The 11,245-nt window shown below is 42.8% G+C and overlaps 1 protein-coding gene across 1 annotated transcript in view; it reads right to left on the reverse strand.

Annotated features, from left to right (window-relative positions):
- Positions 1–11,245, reverse strand: part of LONRF1 (LON peptidase N-terminal domain and ring finger 1) — a 40,481-nt gene that overhangs the window by 20,607 nt on the left and 8,629 nt on the right. The window contains exons 2-3 of the mRNA XM_046648815.1: positions 10,587–11,242; positions 175–293 (exon numbers count right to left, since the gene is read on the reverse strand). Of these exons, the coding sequence (XP_046504771.1) occupies positions 175–293; positions 10,587–11,242 (775 nt within the window). The remainder of the gene's footprint in view (positions 1–174; positions 294–10,586; positions 11,243–11,245) is intronic.

Here is an 11,245-nt window from a genome sequence, read left to right on the forward strand (position 1 = left end):
AAACTGTCAGATAATATTTATTTACTCAAAATATTGACCTTAGATTTCTGGAACTCTATATATTTTATTTAGAGTCAACCAATCCATTCTGTTAAAACTTATAACCATAATTGAATGCATGTTCCCTACAGCTGAAATTTTAAAATTCATGCAAATGTAAAACAGTAACTTTACCTCAGGCCAATTTGGCAGTTGACAGAGAATTGCATTTAAATCTTCTATGGCTGCTTTAAATTCTTGGAGACCAGCATATGATTCAGCTCTGTAAATTTTTAGAGTCAAGTCGCTGGGCTCTGAAACAAATATTTTATAAAGATTTGATTATTTTTAAAAGATTATTGCGTAATCCACAAAATACATCCTACTAGATTAAGAACTGACTTAGTGATTCCAGTCAATAACCAGCAAATAAAGGCAGTGAATGAGCACAGTATGGGTGCAACCCGCTTACATGTCGAATTTTGTCTAAAGTTCTATCAAATCATTATATGCAGATTAAGTTAATGGAGGAAACTACGGTTTTTAAGAATAGTGGAAATATTTTTAAAACATGAATAATCACCTCTAAAAAACGAATGTTTTCTTAAAACAGGGCATTCTATACAGATTTAAAAGACATCTTAGATGTCTAAAGATTTGCCTTTTTATGGTAAATCTTAATTTTTTGTACCCTAATTTCTAACTCTTCATTTATAAATGACCCTATGTGTAACTACTGCACATAGAATTTCCATAGTAACAAAGAGTGACCACGGCTCAATATTGGGAGGGTATACAATGGTCCTGATTCTGGAGGAGAGGGGTTGATAAGAGTTAGGGTTTTTAAGAGGTTAAAACTTTAATTCCTGCCATTAGCCAGAATGGTATCAGACTGTTCCAAAACAGATTTAATTTCAAATATTAAGTTTTGTTGACAATTTCACTATCCTCTATGTCTCTACTTGTAAAACCAAATTAGTGTCCAATGGCATTCAGAATGTCAGACAGTTCACCTATGAGACTATAAGCGATTATTACAGGTACACAGATTCTAAAACTGAAGAGTAAGCAAGACACTCATTCCCAGTACATCTACAGACGAAATGAGCTTGACTCTTCTTTAAAAGCTATTCATCTCTGAAGCCTTTAATAATGTATGCTTATGAAATAAAGCCTTCAGTGCGAGATAGGCATAAAGACCCATAAAGCCTCATTTAAAAAGAAAAAAAAACTATAATAAAACTTCTCAAGAGCTCCCCGGTTTACACTAGTTTTTAAATGATTGCTTTTCTACAGATAACTTTCAATTTAACAATTAAATGAGACACAACTTTTTCGGTTGCTGGTGAACTCTTGATTTAATGATTAAATTAGACAGAAATTTTTCAGTTGCTCGTGCTTGAGAATAGAAATTATATCATTCCCTCAAACTTATACTAATGAAAATTTTTAAAGAATGAAATTAATATTCATGAAAATATTTCTTACTTCCCAAATAAAAAACGACACGTCTAGAATATTTTGTCTTTTGTTTCTTAAAGCAATATAATTGGAAATCATTATCTCTGAACAAAAATGCGTAGCAATTGAAAGCTCAGTCTGATTAACCAATCAAGAATGAAGAGGCCCAGCACAAAGCTGGGAGCTGTAGGTGTTCAACAGATTTTAATTTACCCCTGTCTTCCAGGAGCTTACAATCTAACGAGGAAACTTTATTTTCTTCTGCAGCGGCTTCATGTAATCTGATTTGACAAGCACAAGTGGAGTTCAGAAAATGGAGAGCAGTGCAGGCCAAAACAGTCCAAGAATGAGTGGTCCACTGACCAGCAACAAAAAACTCTGAAGGGGCCAAGGACTGGGGCCCGGGATGTGCAGCTTTCCCCCCTCAGCTGGGCTGCTCCCAAGAGCATCCTTGAGACCCCGCCTCTACTCCAGCACCTCCAGACAGACAGAGCTCACTGTCACAACAGGCAGCCCACCCCACTCCTGGACCCATTACTGGGCTCTTTTGTAATTCCAATTTTTTCTTTTACAGCAAGTTCCTGTTGCACCATCCTTGACGCAGTGCACACTCAGAATGATGGAATATAAGACCCTTTTCTCAAGGCCTTCGCTGCTCAGCAGTCACCTTTATGCAGCCTCCTTAGGTCAGCCCTGAAGGAAGGGACTGAGAAGATCTCTGTCTTTGAGAAAGCCCACTCAACACATCACACTTCTGCACTGTGACCAAAGCGATGAAAGACTGTGTCCCCTCCCTACTCCACACAAAACACTTCGACTACTGACACTACCTTAAGGGGAGATGGAGGGTCCTAAAAAGTTAGTATATACTGTGATAAGAAGAGAAGTACACCCTAAGAAGAGATGACAAAGAGGGTCGGATTTTAAAACTCTTGCTCCCCAATTCCTCCTAGGTAATGTTTTTACTGAGAACTTCAAACGTTAATGGAATAATTCTTTTGAATGATTCTATCCAAGAAAAAAAAAAAAAAAAAAAAAAAAACACCTCATCAGGTGAGTTCAAACTCCCAATACAGAGATTAGGGCCACCCATAATTCCAAAAAGGGGCAAATGCACTAACTGAGGCCCTCCAAGAAGTCAAAGCATACAGAAGGTCTGCCCTCCATGCAAACTTCTGCAAAAGGCCAACTGTGAAAAAAAGCAATCAGCCCCAACTGTGTCATTAACTCAAGTTTGAAAGAGGCAACAAATATTTACTCTATGCTCTCGACGTGGCCTGAGAACACCAGAGCAAACAGTCACCTCTCTGCACAGGCCAGCAGGGTGGGCCTGTCAGTCCACTCCTGCAGGAGCCACAGTGCCCAGCCAGCACCTGGCACATTAGAGACTCAATTTTTCGGAGAAGTGAATATAAAGAAAGATGCAGTTGGGCTAATCGTACTGAGCACGATCTAACTCCCAAATCTTGATCTTCAGGCCTGATTTTTTCACCCTACTTTCAGATTCATCAAATTTCCAACTGTCTGTTGTACCTTTCCTCAAATTCAGTGTTTCCCACCAAAAAAAAAAGTGTCTTTTCACTGTATTCTCTCTTAGTAACACCACTGACTTCTCAAATCAAATTCTTAACTTTGTCAATTTTATCTCCCATAATATTTCTCAAATCTGTCCCTGGTCTTTTCCAACCCTACTACTAATAGCTTTGGCTTAGGCTCCCAAAATCTGTTTAAGACTACTGCAATAGCTTGCTGACAGCTCTTACTGCCTCCCAGTTTTACCCTACCTATATCCTCATCAGCCACAAGATGAAGCGGGTTGGTACGACATACAAGTTCCTTCATGCCTGGCTCCTGCCCACCTCTCCAGCCTTACTTCCTGTCACTATCAACCTCCCACTTCAAGTCCCAATGATACCGAACTGCTCGCCCTGCCCCGAGGATCCACTCTATTTCCCGCCTCCCTCGTTTGCTCACAGAGCTCTCTCCTCGTCCTATCACTCCTTGTCAGACCATTCTCCTCCCCCTGGTCTGGATAACTGTCTCGTCTAGCAGAACAGCTCACCAATCTCTTCTCAAGATGCTTGCCCTTGAGTCCACTTCCACTCAGCCTCTCAGAAGGATCAAGAGCATGAGCCTTAAGGTCAGACTGCCTGGGGTCAATTCCGGGCTCCTCCACTTACTTGCTGTGACCTGGAGAATATTACCAAACACCTCTGTACCTCAGCCTCCTCAGCTGTCAAATTGAGGGTGTTTTTAAAATTTATTTTTATTTAAGAACCACTACTTACTATGTACTGTTCTAAATGATTTACAACCTTCAGAACAATCTTACATGGGTCTAACATTGCGTTTTTACAGATAGGGAAACTGAGCACAGAGTTGAAGTGACTTGCTCAAGATCAAACAGCTAGTAAGTGGTGGATTCTAGATTCTACCTCCAGCAGTCTGGCTCCAGAGCTCTGGCTGTTCACCTGCATGCTAATAACAGTATTCTGCTTCACAAGGTTACTCAAGAGCCGAGTTAATATATGCAAAGTACTGGGAACAGAGCTTGCTACATTGTAAGCACTACTTAGTGTTTGCTACTATGACTCCATTCCTTCACTCCATGTGCATAGTATTAATTTTCAAATCTATTTCTGAGCTCCCTCCATTATTTCCCGTCTTTGTATCCTCAAATCCTGGCTTTGCTACATGTTTGCTGAGCCAGGGGAAATTCATTAAAATCTGTCCCCTTAAGCTCCTCAGCTCATGCTCTCATTTTCTCTTCTCTCAGATCCAGGAATATGGTGACTCGTTAGACAAATAAAAAGACTGAAATAAAATTCTGCTACACATCTGAGGGAACCAGTCTTTGTCCAAGACAGTTCATGGGCTGACAGGGGAAAGTCCTCCAGATTCGTGATTCCTCATCTTTGTCCCAATGCTGAGGGACAGGGGATCAAGAGTAGGAGTCTACCCATTGTTAATTTAATTCACCCTCAAGACACTTTTCTGGGGCCAGCCCGGTGGCCCAGAGGTTAAGTGCACACGTTCTGCTTCTCGGCTGCCCAGCGCTCGCCAGTTCGGATCCTGGGTGCGGACATGGCACCACTTGGCACGTCATGCTGTAGCAGGCGTCCCACATATAAAGTGGAGGAAGATGGGCACGGATGTTAGCTCAGGGCCAGTCTTCCTGAGCAAAAAGAGGAGGACTGGCAGCAGTTAGCTCAGGGCTAATCTTCCTCAAAAGAAAAAAAAAAAAGACAGTTTTCTTTGGAGTATGAAAGTGATGACATTTTTAATGTACAGTTTTAGGAAATATACCATATATATTGTTTTAACTTGCTTTTTTTGGTCCATGTAATTAACTACTAGTCCACATGATTTTTAATGGCTTCAAAGTATTCTACTATATACACAATCTATTTTAAAATTCCCTCCTCTGCAATTATTACTCCCAATTTTTGCTAATATAAAAAATACTACATGAGCATCTATCTACATGCCCTTACATATCTGCTTATTTCCTCAGTCAACTATCAAGTTGAATGACTGTGTAGAAAGTTATAGAGACATACAAAGTTTTCAATACATTCTGCTAGCCCTTTTATAAAACTTTACTTATTTTATAGTCTCACAGCTGTTTATGTTGTTCACTAGAAAAATACAAGTGAAAAATAGCACCATTATTTTAACAGGCCTCTCTTCTGTGAGTGTGACCTTTAAAACTATATATTTATAGGCTATTTGGGTTGTTTACATGTAAGTGTAAAACTTCCTGTTCACATCCTTTTTCTCATTCTGAGTATCTTTATCTTAGATTTACACGTTGAGCTATTTCAAGAATGTCAATGGCCAACCAAAACACCAAATTTCTTTGCATCTATTACTTTATCAAGTCCAGTATGGTAGGACTGGGTTATAACATTTAAATTCAAAGCTGCCAAGTGACAAGTGATTAATGATTGATTAATAAAGCCCAGGAATAGTAATCTGGCACAGTAATTAAGATCACAACCACTGGATTCAGAAGATCTGGGTTCAGATTCACTTTGGGGAGTACCTCAGTCTATCCCTTACACACTGCTGATGATACCTACATCTTAAGACTGTTGCGAGGACTAAATAAGATAATGCATGTTAATAGTTAACACACTGCCTGGCGCACAAGTGTTCAATAAATAACAGTTACTGTTAATATTACAAAACATTTCAAAACAAGTTGATAAAGAAATGAGATTAGCTTTTGATACAGGTATTGGAAGAGTATTTTCTATCTCTTCTTTTATGCAAATAAACCTTAGCCCAAATGAGAAATATCTTTAGGGAGTATAGTGCAGACTAGAGAATGGGACAACAGTGAGCTAAAGAAGGTGGGGAAGCAAAAAACTGATCCTATCCTACAAAAGAAAAAGGAAAAAATTGAACCAAGCTTCTGTCTTGCATTTTAGTTCTCTTAAGGCATTCACCCTCTATACAAAACATGACAATTTTGAAAAATACCTTTCCAACAAAGAGGCAGAATGCTATACAAATTCATTTAAAATTGTACTTGAATATATCCAAGCCTCTTAGAATTGTTCCAGGAAATAGAAAAACAGTTCTGAATAAACAGAAGGCTAATATACAAATAACTAGAAATCTAAGATAAGTGAGTTTTGGTAAATTTTGAATTATTTGTTTGATGAAGAAAAAACAGGTGAAAACGCAGAAATTATTTATACAAGACAGGACACTATTAAGTGTATATAAACCCTTTTGTTAATCTTCTATATCAATAAGAATATGCCATCATAACATTTTTATAGTGAACCTGAGGCACTGAAAAACCCTTAAAGTGACTTCTGAATTAAAGACAAGATGAATCAGAGATATAGTGCATATAGGCTCAATTAATTAGAAGTCAATTAAGCAATAAGCACCTTTTCTAGTGATTTTTAATAAATATTTGCTTCCATTTTAAAAGAAACAAAAAAAACCAAACTCTATAACGACAGGGACTTAATTTTGTTCACTTCTGTATATCCAGCACCTAAAATGATGCTTGGTATACAGTAGGTACTCAATAAATACTTGTTGAATGAATAGGAAGAATATTTACGATTTATGTTTTATATGCTCATTTTTTAATCAACTTTATATTTAGAAGCAATATCCTGCACACCCGGTTTCTGCTTTCAATTCTAACGTGGTCACTTCTTCCCTTAAAAAAGTCACTTAAAATTCTTGGAGCTCTTTTCTTCAATTGGTGAATTAGGAATATGAACACTTGCCTTCCTACCTCACACAATCTTCTGTAAGGATCGGTTAAGATAATGGAAGTGAAAATACTTTGTGAACTATGAAACACCACATAAATGTCAATGTTTATTGTTTCAGGTCCTTTGCAGAATAAGTTAGGGCACAAATAAGTTTATTGATTAATTAAATTCAAATCTCTTCACATTGACCCAGTTGAGTTGCATAAGATATTAAAAGCCCTTTACATTTTCTTTAAACGTATTCATTATTCACCTATAATTTGACTAATCTCTTTTCAACTAAAGTGTTGGAGTATCTATATTTTATTGATATACGCTAAAATGTTAACATGAATTAACATACATAGGATAGAATCAGGATTTAACCCTCACTCTGGTAATATTATTAATGTGGTAGAGAGAAAAAAATAGGACTTGATATCACATGGTTTAGATTTCAATTCTAGCTAAATCATCTTTTAGCTGTAGCACAACTCTTACATTTTTAAAATATTTTAATTAATATTTACTCTGTCAGGCACCATTCAAAAGCACTTTACATGTTTTGACTCAATTCTCGTAAGAGCCCTAGGCGGTTGTTATTACTGGTATCTCTCTATGAAGTGGATACTATTCCCACTTTTCAGATAAGGAAACCAAAACAGGGAGGTTAGACAACAGGCCCAAGGTCAGAATGCAAGTGGAGGGCTGCAGTGGGATTCAACCCAGGTAGTCAGCTCCCAGCATGCACAGCTTTAACCACTAGTCCACACTGCACCTCCATCTCCAGGGGCCTCAATTTCCTTCTGAGGATAAGAGCACTCCACAGGATTCTTTGTGAAGATCAAATGATATAAAGAATTTTAAAACACTTGGTAATAGTCAAGGACTATGTAATTAGTATTAAAGACAAAAATTTCCTTCCAAGTATTTCAAAAAAAATGTTCTCCCTCTTCTGACCTTTATTTTTTTAAAAACCAGTTCAAACTATAAACCACACTCTCCTGCTGTTTTCTTTTGGGGGAGAGGGGTGTATATGGGGTGGAGGCAAGTGTAAAAATTCACTGAAAATAAAAGGAAGACAGCAAAGTGGGGTCATTTCAATAGACTCAAGTGCAATGATTCAACGCAGAAAAGACTGTTACATAACATCCTTGAACTCTAAAAAGACAGAAAGTTATGAAACATCTGAGAGTTAATATCAAAAGATCAATGGATTAAATGTTACCTAAATATATTTCAATTCAACAGAAACTTATGTAATCTCAATGGGAAACTTCTGATTTTGGCAAAGGTTTTCAAGCTTTCCTTTCTTGTTGACAGGGACAAATTTGGATGTGTGTGGGCTAACTGTAGACTAGATTATTTTTTTCTAATTAATAGTATTTACTTATTTCATTATAAGCATTATATGAAGAAATTACAGTGAAAGTCTTTTTTCACTGGCAACAAGAATGAATCATGAGTAACTACAACCGGACAGTTACATAAATACATTTCAAATGCCTAGCCAACTCTCAAAAAGTTAAAAGCTTAACTGTTCAAATAGATTTATGACTTGACCAGTTAACTTTTTTATTTATGCCGCTGAACTGTTGAATACATAATACGTGTACTTTACCAACTATAATTTGTTAGCTTTAAGATCCTTTTCTCCTGCTTCACACTAAAAATTCAGAGGATGAAAAAAGCTATCCCCGTTAGTACCATTCAGACACATTTTCGAGTATGGGAATTAATGATTTTCGAAAGACCTACAAATGGGGGGAAAATGGGCCAACGATGTGGAAGTCAGGAAACTTGGGTTCTAGTCCCGCAAAAGTAGGATTAAGCAGCTGAATGCGGAAATTGCCATATGCTGCCCATGCAAACTGAAAAAGGGAAAAAGTAGACCTTTCAGAGTCTTTTTCTGTTAAAAATAAAATCCTCAATCCACGGCCCAGAATCTTCCTTAATTAAAAGATTATTGGTCATAGAACATTAAGCTAGACCTTAATTACTAAATGTGCTCACTGTTCTCCCATGGATTAGGACCTGAATTCTTATGGAGGGCCTAATTGAAGAGATCAAACCACTAAATTAGCAACAGTTAAAACTGAATAGGCTGTCCTTAAATTTCAGCCTTTATTTGACACTAGCGACAAAATAACTTCCCTGGAAATTTACTTTAAACATTTTCGTTGGGTGAGCTACAAAGGCAGGATGAACCCTGGTCCAGCATTTAGGAGCACTGGAGGATACCCTGTTGCCTCTACAACCAGCAAACAGTGAGACGGTGGACAAGTCATTGCACTGTCCTAGCTTCTGCTTCATTAATAAATTGAGGACCACGGCCCAGATGGTCTGTACTCCCTACTCCTACGCTATTCACCCAGAGGGACAGAGTCGCCTATATCAGAATTTTATATTTCAAATAGTTCTTTTTTGTACTGGGTCAACCTCTCTAATTTATTTTATAACCGCCTACACCCCATAACGATACCGAAAGAATATGAAAATATGCAGGGTTTGTGCTTTATGGTTTAAAGGTATTAAACAACAATCTATTGTCATTAGTTCAAAATGACTAAGCATCTACAGGAAAAGATCCACAACAAGATACTTTCAGTTACATAGTTTATAAATTTACCTCATACCTATCATCAGTTTATATTTTAGATGTTTGTTTTCTTGGGGATTATCCCCCGAGTATTATTTCATGCCAACATAGACACTAATCTTGAAATACGCTTACTGAACAAGGCTTAAGTGACACCACTGACATTTTATAATTGTGTGGGAGGCCGTCCTGTGCATTGTAGGATGTTTAGCAGCATCCCTGGTCTCTACCCACTAGAGGGACCAGAACCACCACTCCCACGAGGGGTGGCAACCAAAAATATCTCCCGATATGTCCCCTGGGGGGGTGACGCCCCTCTGGGGAGAAAAGCACCGATTTAAAGAACAACTCTTCATTTTACTTAGATAAGTCTGGCCACGTCCCCTGCCACAGCCTAAAACCACCTTAAGAAAAGTGCTAACCTAGGTTAGGAGGCCGAAGCTGCTGCTCAGAGGGAAAGAAATAGACAAAAGATCGACAGGGCCTTTCTGCACAGCTTGATCAAGAGTGGAGAGGCCAACAGAAGCCTGGCAAAGAACTCCATCAGACACTACCTCTTTATCTCTACCGTGAACGAGGTGTGTTCGAAACTAAGCACAGCGCTGTTTATGAAACAACCATGATTTGAAACAGGCAGGCTGAAACCATCAAGAGGAACCAACTCCGCCAGCCTTTTCAGGTAGGATCGAACGGCCCGGGCAGCTCCGAGCCCGCCCGCAGCCCGGCGGCCCGGGGGCCTCCCGGTGCTGGGTGCGGGCGCCGAGCTCCCGCCACGCCCACCGGACGTCACCCGTTACACAACGCTCCCCCCCAGCTTATGCAATTCTGCCCTCCCGCGGCTTCCAATTGCCCCGGTGACTTTTGTGCGAGACGAAGGTAAACGTTGCACGCCTCGCCGCCGCCGGGGATCCTCTCCCGTCCGGGCTGTCCTGGCGCCGCGCTCCCCCGGCCCGGCCCGGCCCGATCGGTCAATCACCGGAAAGCGCGCGGCAGGAAGCGAGCGGCCGCCGGGCTCGCCCAGCTCCCCGCCATCCCGCGCTCGGCTCGGGACGCGCCCGCCCGCCCGCCAGGCCGCGGCCGAGGGAACCCCGCGCCCGGGCGCCCCTCCCGGCGCCGCGTCACAGGCGGCTCCGAGGGCGATCCCCATTGTGACCGAAGCACCCCGGGGCGCCGCCCCCTCCCACCCCCTCGAGGACCCGGAGCCCCGACACGCGGGGTCAGGCGGCCTCCGGGAGGCACAGCTGCCTCCCCGGGGCGCAGACGAGCAGCCCGTCGGGGAAGGAGGGTGGGGTCGGCCGGGCCGCGCCGCATCCCCGCGCGGTCACCTGCTCGCAGCGCCTCGCAGGCGGCGGCCAGGGCCTCCCGGTAGCGCCCCTGGCACAGCAGCTCCCCGAGCCGGCCGGCCGCCCGCGCTCGCTCCCGCTGGCCCGGGAACCACTTCTCGGCCAGGTGGTTGAGGACGACGCTGGTCCTGAAGTCCGAGGCGGCGATGGCGGCGGCCAGAGGCGGCGGCCGCGGGCCGGCGCCCGGAGCATCCGTGGCAGCGGCGGGGGCGGGCGGCAGCCGGTCCCGGCAGAGGCGGCAGCGGGCGCGGAGCTCTCTCCGCAGGCAGCGGCGGCAGTAGCTGTGGCCACAGGGCACGGTCACCGGCTCGCTCAGGAAGCCCCGGCAGCCCAGGCAGCTGAGCAGCCCGCCGGCGCCCGGCTCCGCGCCCGCCGCCGGGGTCGCGCTGCAGCGCAGCCCGTGGCGGAGCCGGTAGTTGAGCACCAGGCAGTCCACCAGCGTGCCGAGGCACTCGGGCCTGGCCGGGGCCCCGCGGCGCAGCGCCGCCGCGTACGCCTCCAGCGCTCCCTTCAGGTGGCCGCCCAGCGCCAGCAGCTCGCCGCGGCGGAGCAGCAGCTCCCAGCGCTCCGGCTCCGCGGCCGCGCGCTCCAGCCCGTCGCCGCCGCCGCCGCCGCCCACTTCCCAGAAGCGGCCCCGGCTC

Source organism: Equus quagga, chromosome 22 (genome assembly GCF_021613505.1).
Source record: "Equus quagga isolate Etosha38 chromosome 22, UCLA_HA_Equagga_1.0, whole genome shotgun sequence".
In the NCBI taxonomy this organism is placed as follows: domain Eukaryota; kingdom Metazoa; phylum Chordata; class Mammalia; order Perissodactyla; family Equidae; genus Equus; species Equus quagga.